The 26,535-nt window shown below is 43.2% G+C and overlaps 1 protein-coding gene across 1 annotated transcript in view; it reads right to left on the bottom strand.

Moving 5' to 3' along the window:
* LOC140492466 (uncharacterized) overlaps positions 1-24,686 on the bottom strand; it is a 119,199-nt gene extending 94,513 nt beyond the window's left edge. The window contains exons 1-3 of the mRNA XM_072591355.1: positions 24,561-24,686; positions 18,834-18,936; positions 15,718-15,828 (exon numbers count right to left, since the gene is read on the bottom strand). Coding sequence (XP_072447456.1) covers positions 15,718-15,828; positions 18,834-18,936; positions 24,561-24,686 — 340 coding nt within the window. The remainder of the gene's footprint in view (positions 1-15,717; positions 15,829-18,833; positions 18,937-24,560) is intronic.
* Between the last annotated feature and the right edge of the window lie 1,849 nt (positions 24,687-26,535).

The raw sequence follows: 26,535 nt of genomic DNA, 5'->3' as shown, positions 1-26,535 counted from the left end.
CGCCCCTGCAGATGGAGCGCAGCATAGATATACCTGGTCACAGGCAGACGGGTCTATCTGCTCAAGGATAGATTACCTGTTTGTGTCCCGAACGTTCTCGGTCAGATCCACCGACATCAAGCCGGTGTTCTTCTCTGACCACTGCCTCCTGCTGGCCGACTGTCACCTACAGGATGACCAATGGGCTGGTAAGGGAACGTGGAAGCTGAACACAAAGCTGTTGACCTCGGGAAACATTGAGGAGCTCAAGAGGGATTACTCAGGTTGGAGAACCGTGAAGCCCCTGTTTGAGTCTCCAGCGGACTGGTTGGAAACAGTAAAAGGGAACATCAAGCAGTTCGTCTTCCTCAAAGGTGTTTAGGAGGCGAGAGAGAGGTGGGGAAAACTGTCCCAACTCCAGGAAAGTATGCAGAACCTGCTCCTGTTGCAGACGATGGGGGTCGATGTCACGGAGGACCTCCAGGAGGTGAAGGGCCAGCAAGCCTCGCTCTTTGCCTCAGAGGCCTCCAAGATAATCTTCCGATCCAGGGTCCGCTCCATGGAGCAGGGTGAGACATGCTCATGTTTGTTTGTCCAGAAGGTGCACAAAGAGAGCCCCATGCTCTGCAGCCTGTAGGAAGAAGATGGCTCGATAACGTCATCTCAGGCTGACATTATGAGGATCAGCAAATCCTTCTATGCCAGTCTGTATGACTCGAAGCCAACCAAAAACGTGGCCTCCCAGTCGTCCCTGTCCTCTATCACGGGGGTCTTAGACGACAGAACATGGGAGAGGTTGGACCAGGCACTATCTCTGGACAAGCTGACCAAGGCCCTTAAGTCCTTCGAAAAGAATAAAACTCCTGGAAGCGACAGCTTACCGGTCAAGCTCTATTCTGCTCTGTTGGACTTGATGGGCCAGGACCTGCTGGAGGTGTATGTCAGTATGCTTCTAGCCGGTACCATGAGTGAATCCATGAGGAAAGACATCATCACCCTCATCTACAAGCGGAAGGGGGAGAGGGAGGAAATCAGAAATTGAAGACAAATTTCACGATTAAATGCAGATTACAAAATCATGGCAGAGGTCATCGCCAACCATGTCAGGTCTGCTGTGGGATCGGTGATCCACCCTGACCAAACCTGTGTAGTACTGGGCAGGAAGATCGCTGAGAGTCTTGCACTCCTCAGGGATACGATCGCCTATGTGCAGGACAGGGGGTTGGACACCTGCCTCATCAGCCTGGACCAGGAGAAAGCCTTTGACAGGATATCTCATAAGTATATGAGAGATGTTCTCTCCAAAATGGGCTTTAGGGAGGGAATTTGCAATTGGATCAGACTGCTCTACACCAACATTGTCAGTGCAGTCTCAATCAATGGGTGGGAATCAGATAGCTTCCCAGTCACATCTGGAGTCAGGCAGGGCTGCTCTCTCTCTCCTGCCTTGTTTGTGTGCTGTATAGAGCCATCAGGAAGGATGCGAGCCTGAGAGGGTGACTATTTCTGGCAGTGGCGGCCTACAGGTTAAGGCCTCCCTGTACGTGGATGACATCGCCGTTTTCTGCTCTGATCCGCTGCGCATATGTGACCAGTTCGAACGGGCCTCGGGGGCCAAGGTAAATCGAGGCAAGAGCGAGGCCGTGCTCTTCGGGAACTGGGCCGACCAATCCTCGAACCCCTTCACTGTCAGGACCGACCACCTGAAGGTACTGGGTATTTCGTTCGGGGGGGCTGGGGCATGCGCCAAGACTTGGGAGGAGCGAATCAAGAAAGTGAGGCAGAATGCGGGTAAAAACCTGGTCATCAGGTGTGAGGTTCTATCAGTGTTGTTATATGTGGCACAGGTCTGGCCTATCCCCAGAACCTGTGCCACCGCAGTCACCCGGGCCAGCTACCACTTCATGTGCAGATCAAAGATGGCCAGAGCCCGAAGGGACACAATGTATAAAGACCTGAGCAATGGAGGAAAAAACACGCCCAATGCCACCCTCACCCATTTGGCCACCTTCGTGTGTGGCTGCATCAAGCCATGCTTGGATCCCCGGTACACAAACACCAAGTGTCACTACGTACTGAGGTTCTACCTGTCCCCAGTGTTGCGAAGGGTGGGCCTGACCTCGCTGCCGCAGAACGCTCCAAGTAGTTGAACCTTTCCGTATCACCTTGTCCTTCGTGGAGGAATACCTTTGACCACAAGTCCATCAGGAAATGGTTGGCATGCAGTGTCCTTGAGACCCTTCGGGAAAAGGAGAAGGCGGATCCTATCGAGCGGTTCCCTGAGCAGACTGCCGAAATCATTTGGCAGAATGCCTCATCGCCAGAACTTTCCAACAAGCGCTAAGACATGGCTTGGTTGGTGGTGAGAAGGGCTCTGCCTGTGAGATCCTTTCTGCACGCCTGGACTCTCTGCCGCACCGCACGCTGCCCTCGAAGTGGCTGCAGAGGGGACGAGACTGTCACACACCTCCTTCTGGAATGTGCCTACGCAAAGGAAGTCTGGAGAGGAATGCAGTGGTGTTTGTCAAGGTTCATCCCGAGCAGCGCTATGACGCGGGACTCCGTGCTCTATGAACTGTTCCCCAGGATGCACACCGAGATGAACATCAACTGAGCCTGGAGGATCATCAACTCGGTGAAGGACACTCTCTGGGCGGTCTGAAACCTGTTGATCGTTCAGCTGAAGGAGCTGACCCCAACTGAGTGTTGCAGACTGGCACATTCCAAGGTCCAGGACTACGGGTTGAGGGACACGCTGAAGCTTGGGGCAGCTGTCGCCAAGGCGCGGTGGGGAAAGACCACAGTGTAACGTCCGGCTGCCTAAGCACAGGGGGCCCACCCAGTTCTGCTGATGCCTCAGCAGAATGGCTGGATAGTCAATGTACAGACTTGTATATACGAATGATTGTATGTAAAGAAATGTAATGTGTGCACAAGAATGGCATGACCAATTGTATAGATAGACAAATAATTTTATGCTTAAAGTATATTTTTGAAATTAAAAAGAAGTCTGAGCACCTGTGGGCAGGTCATTCCATTGCAAATGATACCTGATACCACTGATGGGAGAATTCACTGAGGAGCAGACTTCTGGGTTTGATTTATCCTTGCCTCATGGGCCTGTCATATCTGGGCAATTTTCCTTATTGCCAGATTGATAACTATTGTAGATGTACTGAAACAGCTCGTCTACCTGTGTCGCTAGTTCTGGAGCGTAAATATTCAGTGCTATTGCTGAGGGCTCATAGTACTCTAGCTCTTCCTTGATAGTATGTGGAGCAAAGTAACTTCGCTGAAGACTGCCATCTGTGCTGCTGGGGACCTTAAGAAGAGATTTACGGTTATCCCAGACCCAACCATCTACAGTTGTTTCATCAATGACCTCTCTTGCATCATATGGTCAGAAGTGGGGATGTTCACTGATGCTTGCAACAACGTGTAGTACCTTTTGCAACTACTCAAATAATGGAGCAGTCCAGGACCGAATGGAAAAGACTTGGACAAGATTCAGGCATGTGCTAATAATTGGCATATTTTGGGCGCACCATTGAAGTTCAGGGTATGATACATGTGTGGTGTGTTCCCAGATGCTCTCAATGTTGTGTCTTAGGTTTTGGTATGATTGGTTGTCAAAGCTGAGTATGCTGTTGTTTCTTCCATTGACTTAATGCCAGTTTGTTTATCAAGTTTCAAGCTTCTTGTATAGTTTGATACAATTGAGTAACTTGATCGGCCACTTTACTGTGGATCTGGAGTTGTATGTTGACCAGACCAGGTAAGGACAGCAGATTTCCTTCCTTAATGGCATTAGTAATCCAGCTGGGTTTTTACAACAATTGACAGTGATTTCATTTTAATTACAGATAATCTTTTTTCAATTAAATGCAAATGCAATCATCTGCTGTGTTGGGATTAGAACATGGATCCTGTGAATTATTTGGGCTCTGGATTGCTGGCCCAGCAACAATACTGCTACACTATCACCACCCCTCCAAATAGAGCCATGTGATTACATGCCTGAATCTTGTCCAAGTCTTTTCCATTCGGTCCTGGACTGCTCCATTATTTGAGGAGTTGCAAAAGGTACTACACGTTGTTGCAAGCATCAGTGAACATCCCCACTTCTGACCGTACGATGCGATATTGTTCCTGGCAATGACTTTTCCAGCAGTTTTGAAGCAATCTGTAAACTGTGCGTAATACTGTTATCAGAGCCAACAAGTTACAAAAGAGGCTGAAAATATGCAATCTGCCTGACATTGCCATGTTAACATGTAATTATTTATTTTATTACTATTGCAACCTTTGTAAATTTATTTCAGTCAAAGTCCCTTTTGTTTATGTTGCTGATAACTTGAGAAATGACGAAGATGAATATTAATGCATTAATCAAGTTCATTTCAAAGCCATAAAGATTACATATTCTGACTCAATTTTTTTTTATCAGTAGAATTTTGACCTGGGAAATAAATAGTGACACCTTAAAAAATGTTCATATTACAGAGAAAGACATGCTGGATGTCTTCAAATGCGTGAAAGTGAATAAATCAGATGTACCCTAGAATTCTGTGGGAAGCTAAGGAAGTGATTACAGGGCCCCTTGCTGAGATGCTTGTGTAATGGATAGTCACAGGTGAGGTGCTGGAAGATTGGAGGTTGGTTGACGTGGTGCCAGTATTTAAGAAAGGTGGTAAGGAAAAGCCAGGGAACTATAAACTGATAAGCCTGACAAAGGTCATGGGCAAGTTCTTGGAAGGAATCCTGAGGAAAAGGATTATCATGTATTTGGAAAGGCAAGAACTGATTAATGAATAATCAACATGGCTTTGTGCATGGGAAACCATGTCTCACTAACTTGACTGAGATTTTGAAGAAGTAACAAAGGGGATTGATGAGGGCAGAGTGGTGGACATGATCTATATGGACTTCAAAAAATGTTTGATAAGGTAGACTGGTTAGCAAGGTGAGATTACATGGAATACAGAGAGATCTAGCCATTTGGATACAGAACTGGTTTGAAGGTAGAAGACAGAGAGTGGTGGTGGAGGGTTACTTTTCAGATTAGAGGCCTGTGACCAGTGGTGTGCCACAAAGATTGGTGCTGGGTCCACTACATTTCGTTATTTATATAAATGATTTGGACAGGAACATTGGAGGTATAATTAGTAAGTTTGCAGATGACACTAAAATTAGAAGAGCAGTGGACAGCAAAGAAGGTTACCTCAGAGTACATCGAGATCCTGCCTCAGGCGACTGACTGTGTGGAGTTTGCATGTTCTCCCTATGTCTGCGTGGGTTTCCTCCGGGTGCTCCAGTTTCCTCCCACAGTCCAAAGATGTGCATGTCAGGTGAATTGGCCATGCTAAATTGCCCATAGTGTTAGGTAAGGGGTAAAAGTAGGGGAATGGGTGGGTTGCGCTTTGGCGGGTCGGTGTGGACTTGTTGGGCCGAAGGGCCTGTTTCCGCACTGTAGGGAATCTAATCTTGACCAGTTGGGCCAATGGGCCAAGGAATAGGAGATGGAGTTTGATTTCGATAAATGTGAGGTGCTGCATTTTGGAAAGGCAAATCAGTGTAGGATTTATGCACTAAATGGTAAAGTCCTGAGGAGAGTCGCAAAACAAAGAGACCTTGGAGTACGGGTTCATAGTTCCTTGAAACTGGAGTCAGAGGGAGACAATATGTTAATATAGGAGTTTGGCATGCTTGCCTTTACTGGTCAGAGAATACAGTATAGAATTTGGGATGTCATGTTGCAGCTATCCTGGTGAGTGGCACGGTGGCACAGTGGTTATCACTGCTGCCTCATAGCACCAGAGACCTGGGTTCAATTCCTGTCTCAGGTGACTGACTGTGTGGAGTTTGTACGTTCTCCCTGTGTCTGTGTCTGTGTGGGTGTGCTCTGGTTTCCTCCCACAGTCCAAAGATGTGCAGATCAGGTGAATTGGCCATGCTAAATTGCCCATAGTGTTAGGTAAGGGGTAAATGTATGGGTGGGTTGCTCTTTGGAGGGTCGGTGATGACTTGTTGGGCCAAAGGGCCTGTTTCCACACTGTAGGTAATCTAATCTAATCTATACCAGACATTTACTGCGTTCAATTTTGGTCGCCTTGTGACCAGTGGTGTGCCTCAAGGATCGATGCTGAGTGCACTACTTTTTGTCATTTATATAAATGATTTGGATGTGAACATAGGAGGTACAGTTAGCAAGTTTGCAGATGACACCTGAATTGGAGATGTCGTGGACAGCAAAGAAGGTTACCTCAAGGTACAACGGGATCTTGATCAGATGGGCCAATGGGCCGAGGAATGGCAGATGGAGTTTAATTTAGATAAATGTGAGGTGCTGCATTTTGGAAAGGCAAATCAGAGCAGGACTTATACACTCAATGGTGAGATCCTGGGGATTGTTGCTGAACAAAGTGACCTGGGAGTGCAGATGCATAATTCCTTGAAAGTGCAGTCGCAGGTAGATAGGATAGTGAAGAAGGTTTTTGGTATGCTTTCCTTTATTGGAATAGGAGTTGGGAGGTCATGTTGTGGCTGTTCAGGGCATTGGTTAGACCACTTTTGGAATAGTGTGTGCAATTCTGGTTCCCCTCCTATTGGAGGAATGTTGTGAAAGTTGAAAGTTGGTGGGTTTGAGCTACAGGGAGAGGCCAAACAGGCCTTTTTCCCTGGACTGTTGGAGGCTGAGGGATGACCTTATAGAGGTTGATAAAATCATGAGGAAAATGGATATGTAAACCCAGAACTTCTTTTAAATTACATTTTCAAGATAGCTCAGCTTTTTAAACAATAGGTGCAAAGTCTGTCTGTGTCCCCATGCTATGTCAGACTGTGGGCATCCTTGCCTGCAGCCTATGAGATAGAGCATGTTGGCTGAGTCACATGAGTACTTGCTGTGTACTTGCTGGAAGGTGTCCCCATGTATAATGGTGTTACCCTTGTCGATACTCTGATACATCTTGCAGCGGTTGCTATGGCAGGGTTGTACAGTGTTGTTGTCTTGAGGTCTGGGTGGTTTGCTACGAACCATGATCTGTTTAAGGTTTGGTGGTCTTTTAAAGGCAAGAAGTGGAGGTGCTGGCAAGGTCTTGGTGAGGTGCCCATCCTCATCGATAATTTGTTGAAGGCTACGAAGAACATGGCAAAAGTGAGGACTGCGGATGCTGGAAACCAGAGTTTAGATCAGAGTGGTGCTGGAAAAGCACAGCAGGTCAGGCAGCATCCGAGGAGCAGGAAAATCAACATTTCGGGCAAAAGATCCTGATGAAGGGCTTTTGCCCAAAACATCGATTTTTCTTCTCCTCCGATGCTGCCTGACCTGCTGTGCTTTTCCAGCACCACTCTGATCTAAACTACGAAGAACATAGCCTAGTCATTCAACTCTCAGAAGTACCAGACAATGAAGGATACCCAGCCTATGTCGGTCTCCTGAGGAGGTCATTACAATTTCTCACTGTGACACATCGGAACTGGATGTCGATGAGTACCCTGTTCTTATGAGGGCATCCTTGAACACTGTCAAGTGCCCGGCACATTCCTCCTCATCTGAATAGATCTTGTATTTGCGGAGGGCTTGTCTGTAGGGGATGGCTGTTTTAATATGTTTCGGGTGGAAACTAGAGAAGTGTAGCATTGTGAGGCTATCTGTGCAGGGGGTTCAGTTTCTGCCCCAACACTAAAATGGACCCCATGAGCTGAGCAGCAGACACAGAGGAACTAATCAGATAGATTAGACTCCAGGAATTCTGTCGGGGTGCCAGCAGTGATCCCAACGACTCTACCAATAAACCGGAACAGTCATCACAGGGATCCACAGAAGGGGTCGACTTGGACCCCACTGGAAGGCCACTGTCCTGGGCTTGACATGTATGTTCAAACTGCCAAGAAATATGTGAATGCCAGATTTATCAGCCACACCCACAAGGTAGAGGAAAGCATCACCTGATTACAACACAACGCCATCCAGGCTGTCAAAACCAATCACAACATTGTCATCAAACCAGCAGATAAAGGAGCAGCCATTATCATTCAGAATGGAACAGATTACTGCAAGGAAATATACTAACAACTGAACAACCAGGAACACTACAGGCAACTACCGGCCAATCCCACCAAAGAGCACACCCATGAACTAAAATTATTGATCAGGACTTTTGATTCAGTCCTATGCGCCCTCATCCTACATACTGCCCGCGTAGGTGACCTCTACTTCCTTTCCATAAATACTCAAACTAAATACACCAGGATATTCCATCACATCAGGCAATGGGACCATGTGTGAGAACCTCTCTGGCTATGTCGAAGGTTTCTTGAAGTCCATTGTAATGGGGACCCACCACTTCATGACACTGCAGATTTCTGACAGAAACTCAGCACCCACAGACCAGTCGATTCAGGAACGTTCCTTGTCACAATAGACGTGTCAGAGAGTTTAGGTCCATTCCCCTCGATCTCTCCTCATTGAAGTGTTATAGCTGAGATACATGTATGGTGATTCATGGGGTATGATTTTTGTTTTTTTCATTTATTTCCAATTCAACTTGGACCATGCACCTGCCCTTTCAGTACTTTGCTGTCCAATGCCAATAGTGCAAAGGCATTCTCATTCCATCATTATAAAAATTAAAGTCTTTCCCAGAGACAATCTCTGGAAGAGAGTGAGATTTCTGTGCTGACCTATTTAAGTTTTAGTCTTTATCAAGAAAGTCATCATATTAGTCAGATACGTCATGCAAGGTAATTACCAAACATAAATCAATAGTTAATAGCATTGCATAAAGAAACTGCAGGTGAGATTTTCACAGTCACACTCCTTGGCTTGGGCACTGATAAATACTATTACTTGTGCTCCTACCAAATAGGATTGGACCTGATTGGAGTTAGTGAGGACTGCAGATGGGCTGAAGAAGGGCTCATGCCCAAAACGTCGATTCTCCTGCTCCTTGGATGCTGCCTGACCTGATTGGAGTTGCCAACTTAGCTGGAGATAGTCTGAGCAGTTTCATTACATAATGTCCAACCTTCCCAACCAAACAGCAATGTTTCTGTATCCCAGTATTTTTAAAACTAGTAACAATAGTGTTACTAGTTATTAGCATCCAATAAAACTAACAGGAAGCACACGGTTCTTTGTAATTTCAAAGTGATTTTTTATTGCTGGTTTGATTGCAGCCCTGCCCAGGAGATTAATCCTTAACTACTGAGATTGCAAGCCAATTCTGCAGTTTCACCAGCCCTGGACCTCACTAGGTTAACCATAATTAATTAAACAAAAGAATATCAATTGAATCTGACAAGCATTTGGTGCATTTTGCTGTGAGCTCACATTTCCCATATTGACGCTGTGAGTGATCTTTATGGTCCTTGATACACTCATCCCGAAGGTGTGTTTACAGCTGTAAAATAGTCCTTGAAATTGTCCTCAACATATGTGAAGCAATCAATTGTTGAACAGTTAATGGATAACAAAATCACAACTTTGGCAATGTATCTCTCACATTCCATAAATGTTTTCTCTGAGCTGCAAGGCTATGTGACCCCGCAGTAATTTAACTGTATGATGGGACTCAATAATCAGCTCCAAACACAGTCGATGGTCCCTTTATGGTGCATGTATAGGCTCCTACACCACTATCCTGGACACATGTGCAACGAACTAAACAAGCTGTGCTCAATATGGAAACATTAGAGAGTGCATTGCCTCCCACCATTCTCTATTAATTTGACGGATTCACTGAGCCGAATGAACTATGCAATAATACATTTCTCCCTGGCAAAATAAGGAACTAATTCATACCACGTCAATTGTTGTAGGATCAATAATTGCAGAACCAATGATTATAGGCTGGTATTGGAATGGTTGCTACCATATGGTCAGCAATTAAGATGAAGTGCGTAAAGTATTTTATGTGTTTCCAAAATCATTACATGAAGCCTTAGGCTCTTAATTTGTTGCTATATTTATAAACTTAAAGAATGTAAAACTCACTAGTCACATCTTGATCTGTGTATGATACATTTTTGTAATTTGGCGCAAGCTGAATTCCTGAACACTGCTCTGAAATGTGAATGAGTTCACAGTTAAAAGGATATACACAGGAGTAGCTTTCAATAATCTTTGAATTAATCATTGTACACATCAGGAGTGCAACATGAATAAAACATTGAGACTGTATCCTGAAATTAAACAAAACAATGTGCAGTGATTATGTTGCTCCAACAGGTTTACTGTTGAGATAAGGAATCCTGTCACCCAGACCTGTACAGCCTACATGTCACCCCTGACCCACACCTATATGGTAATAAATGCCCATTGAAGTGGACAAACAATCCCATCATTTGTATCACCACCTACTCAGCATAAACAGGGATGGAGACTTAAGTACTAGTTATGCCAGAAACGCCCATTAATACACATTCAGGTTGGCACTGTTAACACAACAAAGATTTCTCGTCATTATTTTTAGCTTTACCGGAGGTGATTGCTCACCCCATGAAATCAACAGGCCTATGAGCCCCTCCCATCAGAGTATCAGACAGTCAGTGGGGATGAAAATGATGCCGAGCATATTTCAAAGGAAGCAAATGGGTTGGCAAAAGCAAACCCCTGATAAATGAGAGCAGTTTGTCAAGTGCAGTGATTGTGGAACGGGTTTAGAAACCCACAGATTCTAAGTTTGAAATCTAGCCACACATTGAATCAATGTGAGCTGGTGAGTAATAAAACCAAACGGATTCACTGAGCCCCTTCAGTGATGGGGATCCTGCCATCCTTTCTTCATCTGGCCGGTATGTCAGTAGGCTCATATCTCAGTGTGGATTATAAAGTGGAGTGAGACTTTAACCCCCAACCTTCTGAGAAGGAGGTGACAGTGCTCTGCCTGAAATAGACAGTCAACAATCAACATTGCTTGTGTGACAAGGAGTTATCTCCCATCAAAATTACAATATACATCAACCCGGCATATATGATGACTTCATTTTCATGGTCTCAAAATTCCCGTTTTTGCATATACCTTAACCCCTCCCACCCACTTTTCCAGCCCCAAGATGCTATTCTGACATTTGGAGCCTCAATGTTTCTCTCCACAGATGAATGTTTTATTGACCTGTACTTTCTCACTGGGTGTAAGGGATCAGGGTGGAGGCAGACAATGCAGGCTGTGCTGCAATAATATGCAGGAGTTTAAGACGTACCCTGCACACAGCTGACCCCCTAAGGTGATTGGTAAACATGGCAACCACCACTTCTTCACTTTTATACTTGGCATGAGTTGACTCTTCATTTCTGAAGATATGTTTGTAGGTTTTAAAGGTCAACTTCTCCGTGTGGCTAAAACAGTGTTAGTGTAGCGTAGGGTCTGGTTGGAGATTTTCATGAGCAATCACTGCTGTTTAGGAGGAAGAATGGCTTTAAATCAGTGCCCAACACAATGACACACCACACAAAGACATTTCAGATGAGGTGTTCATGTGGCTGTGCAACTTTACTGCTGAGTGTAATTGAGAACAGGATCACTTTCTTACTTGAATCATTACTGTTGGTACAATTCCTGGATTGTAAGCTTTCTTCGATATTCTGTTTTTGTTTCCTTTATCATGCTTTCATCGAACTGTTCTGTTTTATTGTTGAAAATAGCTTTATGATCAGTAACAATGCTGCCCTGGCTAAAAACATGAGGGAAGAGGAGAAAAACCAAAAATTGTGTTTAATGCTAGTTACTGCTTGGTGACATTGGAGCAAGATCCAACAGATATAATCAATGGAGCTGAATTTTATCTGCCCTGTGCATTCAGCTCTTGATATAAATAGGCAAATCCCGAGGGCAAATATCGGGATGATTCTGTAGTTTAATCTCTTTTCCAGTTACTTCTCCATTACTTCCTCTCAATGTGTCCTCCTTCAACTGAAGCTTTAAACCATCATCATCCATCACAGAGCACTTATTTGCATATCTGCACAGATTTCAATGAACATGATTGGCCCATATCGTTTTTATCACACATAATATAAATTTATTAGAACTTAGACTTGTGTTCTGAAATTGCTACCTTGCCATTGTGATCTCGACTGTTTGTTATCTTTGAATATGTCCATAAACAAATTGCATCTGAAAGACATAAAGCAATTGGTAGATAAACATACTCCTGCATACGTGTGTGAGACAGCAGATAAAGACAGACCGAGGGAACAGTAACAGTTCGACACAGAGTACTCAGGTATGCTGTTTATGTAGAAAAGGATGAAGAATGGGATTTGAGAGACAAGTCTTTTAGAGAGAAGGGACAGACATGATGTTCTAAATGGGGGAAAAGAAAAGGGAATGACCTCTGTTTAATATGGGCCAGGCCAGATGCACCCCTCCAAACATTTCAAGAAGGTAGAATAGACCCTAATGTTTCTAGTTGTTTTAAGCAGGTGTAAGGTGGATATTCCAGGAGTGATGCAGCTGGTCAAACCACACAGTTTCAAACAAAACAGAAGTTATTTACACACAAACAAAAGAAAACCGAGTTTAAATTAACATAATAGTTTGAAAACCCAGCAGACACGAAAACGCAAGTTAACAAAGAGTTGTCCTGATTTCTTGCAACATCCCCTGGGCAAAAAGGTAAATTCAAACACAGGGGCTCTTACAGGAGAGAGAGAGAGAGACTACAGAGAGAGTCAGACAGAAAATCTCTGTGGAATCAGGGACCCCTTTTTCCCTTGCCACTTTCTTTGCCCAGCTGCTTCAAACAGACTCCTTACTGAAACCAGAAAAAAAACCCTGAACTGGGAGAACTGCTGCCCCCTTACATTGTACAAGTGTTTTACAAAAAAAAATTCAATAGATATTTCCAGACATATTGGAACCTCTGCCTTTACGAACCCTCTTAAAAAAAAATGAAGTTCAAAATGTCAGCATCATCATACATGTGACTTATTATGATCCCTGTAGCCACTGATAACTTCTAAAATGTACACATCCTTTGGCCTATCTCAGTAAAGGGAAAAAAGTAGCAAATCAAACAATACCTCACTGTATCAGACAGAAGAGGAGATTAGATTACTTACAGTGTGGAAACAGGCCCTTCAGCCCAACAAGTCCACACCTACCTGTAATCCATTCCCCTAACACTACAGGCAATTTAGCAAGGCCAATCCACCCTAACCTGCACATTTTTGGACTGTGGGAGGAAACCCACGCAGTCACGGGGAGAATGTGCAAACTCCACAGAGAGAGTCACCTGAGGCAGGAATTGAACCTGGGTCTCTGGCACTGTGAGGCAGCAGTGCTAACCACTGTGCCACCCTGCCATCCATAAGGAGAAAAACAATTCTAATTTGACTTTACCAAGATGCCTCCATTTGTCATAACGTATAATATTTTCAAAACAATTTCTAATAATTGCCATTCAATAAAATTATATTAAATGTTTCCAATCTGTTCCTTAAAAGTTCGTGTACTTTTCAAAGTTCATGAAGGTTTCAGATGATCTGTCTGCCAGTTCAACAGAGAATTCCTATTCTCTGTTTTACTGTCTTTCTGGCATAAATCACATTTCCTGTAATAGAGTCATAGAGTCATAGAGATGTACAGTACGGAAACAGACCTTTCGGTCCAACCTGTCCATGCCAACCAGATATCTATAGTGCCACCTGCCAGCACCTGGCCCATATCACTCCAAACCCTTCCTATTCATATACCCATCCAAATGCCTTTTAAATGTTGTAATTGTACCAGCCTCCACCACTTCCTCTGGCAGCTCATTCCATACACGTGCCACTCTCTGCATGAAAAAGTTGCTCCTTAGTTGCTCTTTTATATCTTTCCTCTCTCACTCTAAACCTATGCCCTCTAGTTCTGGACTCCTCCACGCCAGGGAAAAGACTTTGTCTATTTACCCTATCCATGCCCCTCATGATTTTATAAACCTCAATAAGGTCACCCCTCAGCCTCTGACGCTCCAGGGAAAACAGCCCCAGCCTATTCAACCTCTCCCTATAGCTCAAATCCTCCAACCCTGGCAACATCCTCATGAATTTATTCTCAACTCTTTCAAGTTTCACAACATCCTTCCGATAGGATGGAGGCCAGAATTGCACACAATATTCCAAAAATGACCTAACCAATGTTCTTTACAGCTGCAACATGACTTCCCAACCTCTGTATTCAATACTCTGACCAATAAAGGAAAGCATACCAAACGCCTCCTTCACTATCCTATCTACCCGCGACTCTACTTTCAATGTGTTAGTACCTTATTTACATTTGTAAAAATAAACTATATACCTTAGGGCCGAAGTTTAACAAACATTTTAAAAGGTATGTAACTTTTTAAGTGCTTTCAACAGCTTTCATGGTTTCACTTTAGGCATCTGTTGAGATGAGCAATTATGAGATCACATTGTTTATTTTGGGGGATTTACGTGTGCTTGGATGTATCCAGTTTTTATGATAGACTTGTGAATTCATAGTATCTAAAGTGGATATGTTGCTGGGATGGGGATGGGTCAGAATGGGAGGTGGAGGATTGGTCGGGGATTGGTTGGAGGCTAATTAAAGCACAGGGGTGGGAGGTGGAATTGCAACTCAGGTTCCATCCCAATTCATGTCTCCTACAGAAAATATAAGCCTCGATGTCTTATTTAGGGAAATGTAGAAATAAAAAAACAGATTTTGATTTACAAAAACAATAACGATTCAGCCAATAAGTTCTCTCTCTAATTAAGTGAGATTATGGCTGATCTAATCATCCTCAATTCTGCTTTGTTAGCTTGACCCCATAAACTTTACTCCGTTACTTATTAATGATCTAATCTGTCTCAGACTTGATTATATTTAATGACACAGCCTAGAATGTCCTCTGCAATATATAATCCTACAGATGAGGCAGTCGGAGGTTGGGGGGAACAGGCAGGAAAGGGTAGTTGAGGTCATGATGAGAGCAGTCATGATTTTATTGCCTTCCCTCCATCATAAGGTCAGAAGCAAGGATCTTTGCTCATTCAACACCACTCCTGAAGGAGTTCAGCTCAAATACAACAATGTCCAGGCTTGGTCTGAAAAGTGACAATTGCATTTGTGCCACATAAATGCCTTGGCAATGACCATCTCCAATAAAAACAATCTAACCATGGTCCCTTGACATTGAACAGTGTTACCATCACTGAATTCCCCCACTATCAACATCCTGTGAGTGACCATTAACCAGGAATTTAGCTGGACTCACCATATAAATATAGTGGCTACACGAGCAGGTTAAATGCCAGGAATACTGCAGCAAGTACCTTACTTTCTGACTCCCCACTGCCTGTGCACCCATGTTAATATTGGAGTGCAATGTTCACTGTGTTATAATTGTGGGGTAATGTTCCCTGTCTTGATGATGGGTGTAATATTCTCTAATATTTAAACAGAGAAGAATATTACTGATGTTAGTATTGGATTGTAACATTACATGCATTAATATTGGAGCGCAATGTTCTCTGTATTAGGATTAAGACAAATTATTGCTGATACTGAAGCATAGTTATTATTAGGGTAGAATGTTCTGTATGTTAATATTGAGATGTAGCACTTACCATGTTGATATTTAAGTGTAATATTTCCTTTATTAAATGTATCATCATATTTCACATTATTACTGAGTGCTGCCATATTGTTTAATTTTCAAAATAATTTGATGTCAGGCACTGCAACATAAACTAATAACCAGATAAATGATAAAACAGATGCAACTTACCAGGGACAGAATTAGCTAATAATTCCCAGTACTGTCCTTCATATAGTACATTGGCAGGTACATTCAACACCATCCCAGGAACCTTCATGTTTACACGGATTAACTGATTGACTAAAAGACAAAACATTTTATAATGAGGAATATAGTCAGCCAGAATGAGGAGTCACCAGATTCAAAATATTAATTCTGTTTTCTTCCCACAGATGCTGCCAGAGCTGCTGAGTTTCTCCAGCAATTTCTGTTTCTGATTCAGATTTCCCATATAAGCAGGTCTTTGTTTTATTTTAGTGGCTCTTTGAAGGATCTATCCACCCAGTTCCACTCACTGGTTTAGTCTCCGTAATCTATTTTGTTTTGTCTTTTCGTACACATCTTTTTTTTCGGGCAGAATCCTGTAGGGGCCTGAATGACCTGAGCTATGGTGTGAAATGTGGCAGAATCATGTGAAAAGTTCAATGAGGTTTAAATTGATGTCGGGAACAATTCGCAATATTTTAAAAATAACTTTAGGGTGTCAATGTGACGTTTTCACCAAGGAGTGAGGATTAAAGTATTAAAGCCAATTAAAGAGGGATTATTGCTTGGTAACAACCTTGTTTACAGTGTTAAAAATCACACAACACCAGGTTACAGTCCAACCGGTTTAGTTGGAAGCACACTAGCTTTCGGAGCGACGCTCCTTCATCAGGTGATTGTGGAGGGCTCGATCGTAACACAGATTTTATAGCAAAATTTGCAGTGTGATGTAACTGAAATTATACATTGAAAAATTGATTGTCTGTTAAGCCTTTCATCTGTTAGAATACAGTGATAGTTTCACTTCTTTCATGTGTAAATCACAAAGCCTTTTTTTAAAAGTTGCATTCTTGGGTTAGCTGTTAACAATGGTGATAGCTAGACAATAGGTTGAAGGTGTTGGCCCCCTGTGTTCTCTGTCTATGACCTGATGTTTAGATTGATTCCAATCTAAAAAGTGAGATAACAGAGTTTTACATAAATTCATGCAGTTTTCGAGCTCAGAGTTCTACATGAACGTATGCAGTTTTTGAGCAAAGTGCAATGTAACTCTGCAAGTACAAATTCACCCCACAAAATATATGTGCGCATGTGGGTCTCTGTCTGTGTGTGTGTGTGTGTGTGTGTGTGTGTCTGTCTGGGGTGGGGGTTGGGGAATTGAAAGGCAGTAGAAGTCACCTACACGAGAAGTACGTGGGATGAGGGTGCGTAGGGAACTCTGAAGGACTGGATCCAAAGTTCTGATCAGTGTGTTTAATTCATGGGTGTGTTCTTTGGTTGGATCAGCTGGTAGTTGCCTGTAGCGTTCCTGGTTGTTCAGTTGTCGGTAAACTGCCTTGCAGTAATCTGTTCTATTCTGAATGACAATGGCTCCTCCTTTATCTGCTGGTTTGATGACAATGTTGTCATTGGTTTTGAGAGCCTGGTTGCATTGCATTGTGAACGGGTGATGTTTTGCTCCACCTTGTGGGTATGGCTGATGAATCTGGCATTTATATATTTCCTGACAGTTTGAGCATACATGTCAAGCCCAGGGCAGCGGCCCTCCGATGGGATCCATGTTGACACCTTCTTTGGTCGCTCCTCTACAGATCACTACACACACACACACTTTCTCACACTCACAATCCCCACCCCAGACAGACAGACAGACAGACAGACACACACACACACACACACACACATACACACACAGACAAAGACCCACATGCGCACATATATTTTGTGGGGTGAATTTGTACTTGCAGAGTTACATTGCACTTTGCGCAAAAACTGCGTACATTCATGTAGAACTCTGGGCTCAAAAATAATAACAAATAACTTCCCTGGATGTATTTCCGGGAATATCCTCTCTCAGCACAGCTGTAATGCTATCCCTCATCAAAAATGCCACTCCCCCTCCTCTCTTGCCTCCCTTAAGAGATAGGTCCAATACCAATCAGTTATGCTGGGCACTGGTGAGACTCCATCTGAAGCACTGTCTTCAGAGTTTGTTGCCACCCTTATTGAGTAGAGGGCAAACCCTATAGTCAATCCTGGCTGTAAGTTGCAGTATGAAAAGAACTAAGAGGGAGAAGGGAGTCGTGCTGTGTTCAGTAGACAACCAATTGACCTAGTGTGCACCAGGAAGGAGAAGGCCCTACAGCAGGATTGGTAAGGCCTGAGGAAAGTCAGTATTGGGGAGGACTGAGCCCCACAGCAGCACATCTCAGTTGAAAAACGTGCTAAGGGAGGCATAAGACCATGACAGCTGGAAAGGGTCCAGAATGGATCGTGTCTAAGGACAAAGGAAAAATAATATGGGGCCCAGAGGGTCTTTAGAACAAAGTGTGCTGGATTTCAATCAGAAGCTGATCATGAATATGATCAGGAGGTGGTTTGACCCAGACCCCCCTGATAACAGAGCAGAAAGCTTGGTGGAAGGGACAAGGTAAAGATAAATATGAGAAGGTGCTGTAATTCAGACAACCCTTGTCAGTAATATAACCAGTGTGAGACGAGAACAGTGAGGGTGGTGGCTGTCAGACGTGAGAGTTTAAAGCCAAAGGCCAGATAGTGGTTGCAGTAGGGGAGGCACCAATGCCCCGATCTACTCAGAGGGCAGCGAGGATGATGACATTCACTAGAATGGGTTCGAGGACAAAATGGGCTTGTATTGGCATGGGGCGGGAATAGGTGGGATGACCTACCACCCTATGAATCAGAAAGACCCGCACCTATAGCTCCTCTGTGAGCTGTAGTTAAACATTGAAGAGATAGGCAGGGGAATCCGCAGGACAGGAAAAAAATTAACTTAGAACCTTTTAGCCCAGCAGAAAGGCAAGTGTTATTGAACAGATTGACCAAATGATTAAAATTAATTGGAATCCCACAACCCCCTTTATCTTTGGAGCATAATTGCATTGAGCCCTTATTCGATGGGCATCCTCATTCTCTTTTGCACAACCATTTTCCAGTACATCTATGAATTTGGCCTTTGGTTGTTGACCTGTGTTTTGGCACTGGAGGCTATGAGATAATGGAAGACAAAGTGGAGGACACAGATCAAACTAAGCGAAACTGGATTATAAAGTTCTGTGTGTGAAAACATGCCTCCTAACTTTGCTTCTGAATCTGATGTATCATAGTTTCACATTCGAAATCCATGTAGATAATGGAGAACACCATGGACAATGGAGGGAAAACTGCATACTTCGGGTCATGCTGTAAAATGGAGGAAAGATTGAAAATGGACAGCAAATACAGACAGTAAACGATAACTGACAGCAAAATGAATAATGGGAGACAAGCTTGGTAATAGAGGGCAAACACAGGGCAAATTGTGCATTTGAATCAAACTGGGTTTTGGAGAACTTTGAAGAAATTAGAGTTTATTCATCCATGATCATATTAAATAGCAGAACCGGCTTGATGAGCTGAATAGCCTATTCCTGTTCCAGTCTACGATAGCTTGGATAATAGAGTTCAAACTCAGTAATTTAGGTCAAAACTAGATATTGACAGACAGAATTGACAATGAGGCTACCCTGTATTTTGGAGTTCAAACTGGGAAATAGAGACAAAATTGGATAATGGAGGATTAAAAGGATAATAGAAACAATTAATTCCAATGAATATAATCCTTGTCTATTCAGTCTCTCCTCATAAGCCAACCCCCTTAACTCCGGAATTAACCTCGTGAACCTCCCCTGGCAGCAGTTTCGGTTTGCCAGTACCCAGAGCACCCAAATTGAAACATTTTATATCGAAAGGCCAAGCAGCAGTTTTATCATGACAACAGGTTTTAAATTTAGGCAATCAATTTAAATCGGGCCCTTAGCTACCAAAGACCTATTAAATTTAAATCTGATGGTTTTGACAACCTGGAACCAATCCAAGAGAGAGAGAGAGAGAGTGAAATTGGCTCTCACAGTCATTTATGTATTAGAAAAAGAATCAACTAAATAATAACGGTACCAACGATGTAGAAACAACGGAAAAAGGTCTTTCCAATAGAAGAGACTGAGTAGGCATTCCTGGAGGAGGATCTGATGGAAGAAGGCACAGAACATTCTGGAAGATGTAATCTGGCTATAATTTTGAGACTAAATTCGGTTTGTTTTTATATAAGTGGGACTTATATTTATTGGAACAGTTTACCATCAGAATCTGGCCGTATTCGGTAATAATTAGTAGTTAGAAAGGATTTATTCTATTTGTTAATAGTTTAGTTAATTTTTTTACTGTTCAAGTTAGATAAATAAATTGTTACTAGGGTGAGTGTCAGGGATTTAATTTATTTAACCACTAGAAGTTGCTGGAAAAAAAAGAGATTGCACACATTCTCACACTCCTTTTAACAGATTATAGAATGAGGTGATCCTCTTTGGGTGAGTCGGTTTTAGTTCCCAGAGGTGAGGGTGAGGTGGGGGGGGGGGGGGGGGGGGGGGCGGTAAATCAACCTCTGCTTTACAACAACGATGATGGGTCAGAGTTCAGAAAGGGGGGGTAAAGGGCTTGGTGCGGTGGTGCAATGATAACAACCTCTTTCACGATATCAGCAAAACTAAAGAACTTCAGAATAAAAGGAGGAGAGCATACCCTTACCTACAGAGGTTGAGGGGATTGAGAGTGTCAAGTTTCTAGGAGTGACGATGACCAACAACCTATCCTGGACTTCTCACGTAGATGCGACAGACAGAAGGCACAGCAACTCCTCTGCTTCCTCAGGCTGCTCCGCAAATTTGGCTTGCTCATAAACACCCTCACCAGCATTTTCAGATGCACCACAGAAAGCATACTGTCCAGGTGCAAAACGGCCTAGGATGGTAACTGCTCTGCCCAGGAAACTACAGACGTTTGTGTGCACAGCCCAGACTATCGCGGAAGCCAACCTTCCATCCATGGACTCTATTTACATGCCTCACTGCCAAGGAAAAGCTGTTAACATCATCAAAGACCCATCCCAGCCCAGTAATCTCTCCTACAACCTCTTCTGTTTGGCAGAAAATACAGAAGCTTGAATATACACACCAACAAGTTCAAGAACAGGTCCGATCAAGGACAGTAGTGGGAGACTGTGTATTGAGTCGGAAGAGATAGGAGAGACCTTGAATGAGTACTTTTCTTCAGTATTTACAAATGAGAGGGAACGTATTGTTGAAGAGGAGAGTATGAAACGGACTGGTAAGCTAGAGGAGATACTTGTTAGGAAGGAAGATGTGTTGGGCATTTTGAAAAATTTGAGGATAGACAAGTCCCCCGGGCCTGACGGGATATATCCTAGGATTATGTGGGAAGCAAGAGAGGAAATTGCAGAGCAGTTGGCAATGATCTTTTCGTCTTCACTGTCAATGGGGGTGGTAGCAGGGGACTGGAGAGTGGCGAATGTTGTGCCCCTGTTCAAAAAGGGAATAGGGATAACCCTGGGAATTACAGGCCAGTTAGTCTTACTTCGGTGGTAGGCAAAGTAATGGAAAGGGTACTGAGGGATAGGATTTATGAGTATCTGGAAACACACTGCTTGATTAGGGACAGCCAGCACGGATTTGTGAGGGATAGGTCTTGCCTTACAAGTCTTATTGAATTCTTTGAGGAGGTGACCAAGCATGTGGATGAGGGTAGAGCAGTGGATGTAGTGTACATGGATTTTAGTAAGGTATTTGATAAGGTTCCCCATGGTAGGCTTATGCGGAAAGTCAGGAGGCATGGGATAGTGGGAAATTTGGCCAGTTGGATGGAGAACTGGCTAACCAGTCAAAGTCAGAGAGTGGTGGTAGATGGTAAATATTCAGCCTGGAGCCCAGTTACAAATGGAGTTCCACAGGGATCAGTTCTGGGTCCTCTGCTGTTTGTCATTTTTATTAATGACTTGGATGAGGGAGTCGAAGGGTGGGTCAGTAAATTTGCAGACGATATGAAGATTGGTGGAGTTGTGGATAGTGAGGAGGGCTGTTGTCGGTTGCAAAGGGGCTTAGATTTGATGCAGAGCTGGGCTGAGGAGTGACAGATGGAGTTCAACCCTGTCAAGTGTGAGGTTGTCCATTTTGGAAGGACAAATAGGAATGCAGAATACAGGGTTAACGGCAGGGTTCTTAGTAAGGTGGAGGAGCAGAGGGATCTTGGGGTCTATGTTTATAGCTCTTTGAAAGTTGCCACTCAGGTGGATAGAGCTTGTAAGAAGGCCTATGGTGTATTCACGTTCATTAGCAGAGGGATTGAATTTAAGAGTCGTGAAGTGATGTTGCAGCTGTACAGGACCTTGGTTAGGTCACATTTGGAGTACTGTGTGCAGTTCTGGTCGCCTCACTTTAGGAAAGATGTGGAAGCTTTGGAGAGGGTGCAGAGGAGATTTACCAGGATGTTGCCTGGAATGGAGAATAGGTCGTACGAGGATAGGTTGAGAGTGCTAGGCCTTTTCTCGTTGGAATGGCGGAGGATGAGGGGTGACTTGATAGAGGTTTATAAGATGATCAGGGGAATAGATAGAGTAGACAGTCAGAGAATTTTTCCCCGGATACAACAGAGTGTTACAAGGGGACATAAATTTAAGGTGAAGGGTGAAAGGTATAAGGGGGACGTCAGGGGTAGGTTCTTTACCCAGAGAGTGGTGGGGGCATGGAATGCGCTACCTGTGGGAGTGGCAGAGTCAGAATCCTTGGTGACCATTAAGCGGCAATTGGATAGGTACATGGATAGGTGCTTAAGCCAGGACAAATGTTCAGCACAACATCGTGGGCTGAAGGGCCTGTTCTGTGCTGTATTGTTCTATGTTCTATGTTCTATGTTCTCTGCTGTTATTAAACTGATGAATACTCTCTAACTTCAAATAATGCTGATCTTGTTAATGTTGATCTTGCCTAGTGCACGCCCTGTGCAGTGAAACTTGTATATCTCTGTCCAATAGTTTTTGATCGCCCTATGATCTGTATGATCTTGCTTACTATGATCTGCTTGTGTTGCTCGTAAACAAAACTTTTTACTGTATTTAGGGACACATGATAATATATCAAATCAAATCAAACCAAATGACCTCCTACTGGTAATTCATGTGCTACCCACAACAACTCCTTTCTATAACCCACCGATAATACAACTTTAGATTAGATTAGATTAGATTACAGTGTGGAAACAGGCCCTTCGGCCCAACAAGTCCACACCGCCCCGCCGAAGCGCAACCCACCCATACCCCTACATTTACCCCTTACCTAACACTACGGGCAATTTAGCATGGCCAATTCACCTGACCTGCACATCTTTGGACTGTGGGAGGAAACCGGAGTACCCGGAGGAAACCCACGCAGACACGGGGAGAACGTGCAAACTCCACACAGTTAGTCGCCTGAGGCGGGAATTGAACCCGGATCTCTGGTGCTGTGAGGCAACAGTGCTAACCACTGTGCCACCGTGCCACCCACAACTTGATGAACTGCTGCCCATTTCTCATCCACCTGAATATGTAGTGGTCTCCATTTCCTCATCAAGACACCATTTTTAAGATAGTAACATGCTGGGATTCACTCAGATTCTACTTCTGTGTATGCTTTTTAACGCAACTTTCTTTTTTATCTTTCTGTTGTAATTCAGTTAATTTCTCTGATCTAAAAATATCCACTTTGTCCTTCGCCTGTTCCTGTTTTTCTCAACCATCTGAGCAAACACAGTCTCTGACAAATGAATTTCAACTTCCTTCCCTTTATTCTTTGATTTTCTTCCTGCTACAACCTTAGGCTTTGTGACATTGTTAACACGCAGTCAGGAAAAATCCCTTCCTGTAATATTACTTCCTGTGATACCTCAGTTGCTTGTTTTTCCACTGGCTTTTCAATCACTCCAACCTGTAATCCAACTATATCAAGGATCAGTTATATCCCTGGAGCCGAGAATTTCTCTATTACTCCTACCAACCCTTTCCAATGGACTCTCCAACCTCACTATATGATCGAACACTACTCTTCTTACCATGAATTCCTCATATTACCAGCTTTTCTGAATTACACATCTTCTAATGTCTCACCATCAATGATTAACTTGCTCCCATGTCTCTTAAAATTTTAATTTCTTTACCCTCCTCCTGACATACATGGGTAAATCTTACCCTGGCAAGTAAATTGTTGAAAGATATCTGGCGGTTTCTTGTCCACTAACCCCTGACCAAGTTGTACATTCTGGTGCAGCTTTTTAGCTTCTACTGAGCTTTTCTTTATAATTTCAATAAAACTCATTGTTTTCCCACATCTGTCGTTTTTGACTTCCTCATTACTCCCCACACGCCTCCTCTGATAATGATGCAAATACCTCACTAGCTCTACCTACTAACTTTGGTTGGATCAACCGTACCCACATGGTCTCTGACCATTTCATTTGTTTAGACCCTTTCTCAAATGAAATGAAAAAGGCTTCAGCATCCTTCTCATCAACTTAGGCAACACTTGGACATATTTAAACAGATCCCCACCAGACCTTTGGTTGTGATGGGTTGGTTCATCCTCACTGTCCTCCTCACCAAGCCTACCTTTTCCCTTCACCTCTACCCTTTTAAGTTGACTTTCCTCTCTAATTGCCAACATCTGAAGTGCAAACTTGTTCTCTTTCTATTTTTCTTCTCTCTCTTTCTCCCTTTCTTCTGCTGAGGTTATTCTTTCCTCTTTGTTTTCCTCTGCTGGAGTTGTTCTCTCTTTCTGCTTTTCCTCCATCTTCAGGAACAAAATTCAAACGGTTTCAGTTCCTTCTTCTGTTCAATCTGCTTTATTTTCAATTGAATTTTAGCCATTTTCCAAAGATTCCGATGGCATTCCAGGCAACTGCAAATGCTGCATGACTGCCAGAGCACATTCCCTTTTTCTCACAGATCCAGGTAACTCCAACTTCAGTATGTTTAGCAATTTGTAAAGCTTAGTCTTGCTCACTTCCTTTAAAGCTTCTGAAGTGACTTCTTGCACCTCCATGAAATTTTTCGTGACTGAAAGAGCCATTGTTACACAAGGCACACCCTGTTTCAACCACCCTGAATGCAACACCTGAAATAAAAGATACCAACATTTACCACTCGCTGCCTTTGAATCCAACAATCTTAACCCCAACTTGGAATTAGGGATTTTGACCTCAAGAGCCCTCAATTTGTTATGGAGCAGATAAAAACCCCTCAAACTATTCAGAAGAAAGTCTGGACCCTAACTTTTTCTTATTTTAAAGGTAAATGTAAAGTGTTGAGTTCAGCAGCAGTTTGACTGGTCAAACTACCAGATTTAAAGCAAAACATACTTTATTCATCCATTTTAATTAAAATACAACAAAAGAAAGAAGGAATAACAATTCTATTGGAAAACTAAACGGAACAAATAGATACAGTAACTATTACTAATTAACTGGTCCAACAAAGCAACATCCTCTAAACACACCGTTGGCAAAAGACAAGTTCAGAAAACACATTGTCTCACATGCAGTTTTCCAGTCGAGGAGGAAAGAACATCAAAAGCTAATTCTAAGAGAGAGTGCAGCAGCCAGGAGAGATTCACTCCTTCCAACCCTACTGAGACCCCAGCAACAACTTCTCAAAGCTAAACTAAAGATCCTGGTATTGTGGGAGTTTGGTCACACCCATTCAGGCTGCTTCTATTGTTCCAACTTAAAAGAAGCACCCAAGGCTTCACAAGTTCTTTATCTTCTTATACAGTGCTTACCATTTTGTCCTCCAATCCCTGTCAAAAAGAAACCAAGACAAAACACACCTCTTAAAGCCACAGTATCATCACACAATGGATCAAATTGCAATTGACTATAAGAGACTGGAGATAAAGACTGCTGTGTTTACAGCACTGCTTTTTTTCTTCAAATGAATCATCTAAGCCCATAACTATAGTAAGGAAAACAGGGGCTACTCAAAGTCTTTTGCTGGAGAAGGAAACAGTTCTTCCTCCAAAGGATCCAATGAAAGCCAATATAAGTGGGATAGTTGGAGATTATATTGCGTTTCCATTGTACAATGTCCTTTTAGAGTGTGACTTATTGTCCAGACTAGTAGGACTAGTGACTGTATGGAAGAAATTACCTTGGACTGAGTTGATTTACTCCTGAGGACACAGCTTTCACCGATAATTATGGAAAATCGAGTTGAGGCTAAAGAGGTGGAACAATTAGAACATCAGGTTCCAGATAATTTTTCATTGTGTAGTGACCAGCGCAACAGCTAAACAAAGTTAATCACCAAAGGTCACATTAATATGTCAAACAAGTATTAGAGTAGCCCAAACTCTATTTAAGAATGAGGATAATTCAAAATAAATGTTTGGCTTCCTGAGGAGCATTGAGATACAGAGCAAGTCCATAACTCCTGGAAAGTAGCAACACAAGTGGAGAGTGTGATAAAGTAGGGGTACAGCATGCTTGCCTTAATCAGTCAGAGCATTGACTGTAAAAGTTGGTAAGTCATGTTATAGCTGTTTGTAACTTTAGTTGGTATTCCCAGTGCCCCTCCCCCAAATTCCCCTCCGCCCACCTTTTATCTCAGCCTGCTTGGTACACCAGCCTCACTCCTGAAGAAGGGCTTATGCCCGAAACATCGATTCTCCTGCTCCTCGGATGCTGCCTGGCCTGCTGCGCTCTTCCAGCACCAGACTTTTCAACCTTGAGTCACAAGTGCCATGTATAGTTCTGGTCACTACACATCAGGAAGAACCTGGAGGCCTTGGACAGACTGCAAAAGAGGTTTACCAGGATGTTGCCTGGATTGAAGTGTATCAGCTACAAGGAGAGATTGGACTAACTTGGATTCTTTTCACCAGACCGTGGGATGGGTATCAGTAGAATCTCAAAACAATGATT

The sequence above is a fragment of the Chiloscyllium punctatum genome, chromosome 21 (assembly GCF_047496795.1).
Source record: "Chiloscyllium punctatum isolate Juve2018m chromosome 21, sChiPun1.3, whole genome shotgun sequence".
Classification (NCBI taxonomy): domain Eukaryota; kingdom Metazoa; phylum Chordata; class Chondrichthyes; order Orectolobiformes; family Hemiscylliidae; genus Chiloscyllium; species Chiloscyllium punctatum.
This window is presented reverse-complemented; position numbering and strand designations above follow the sequence as displayed.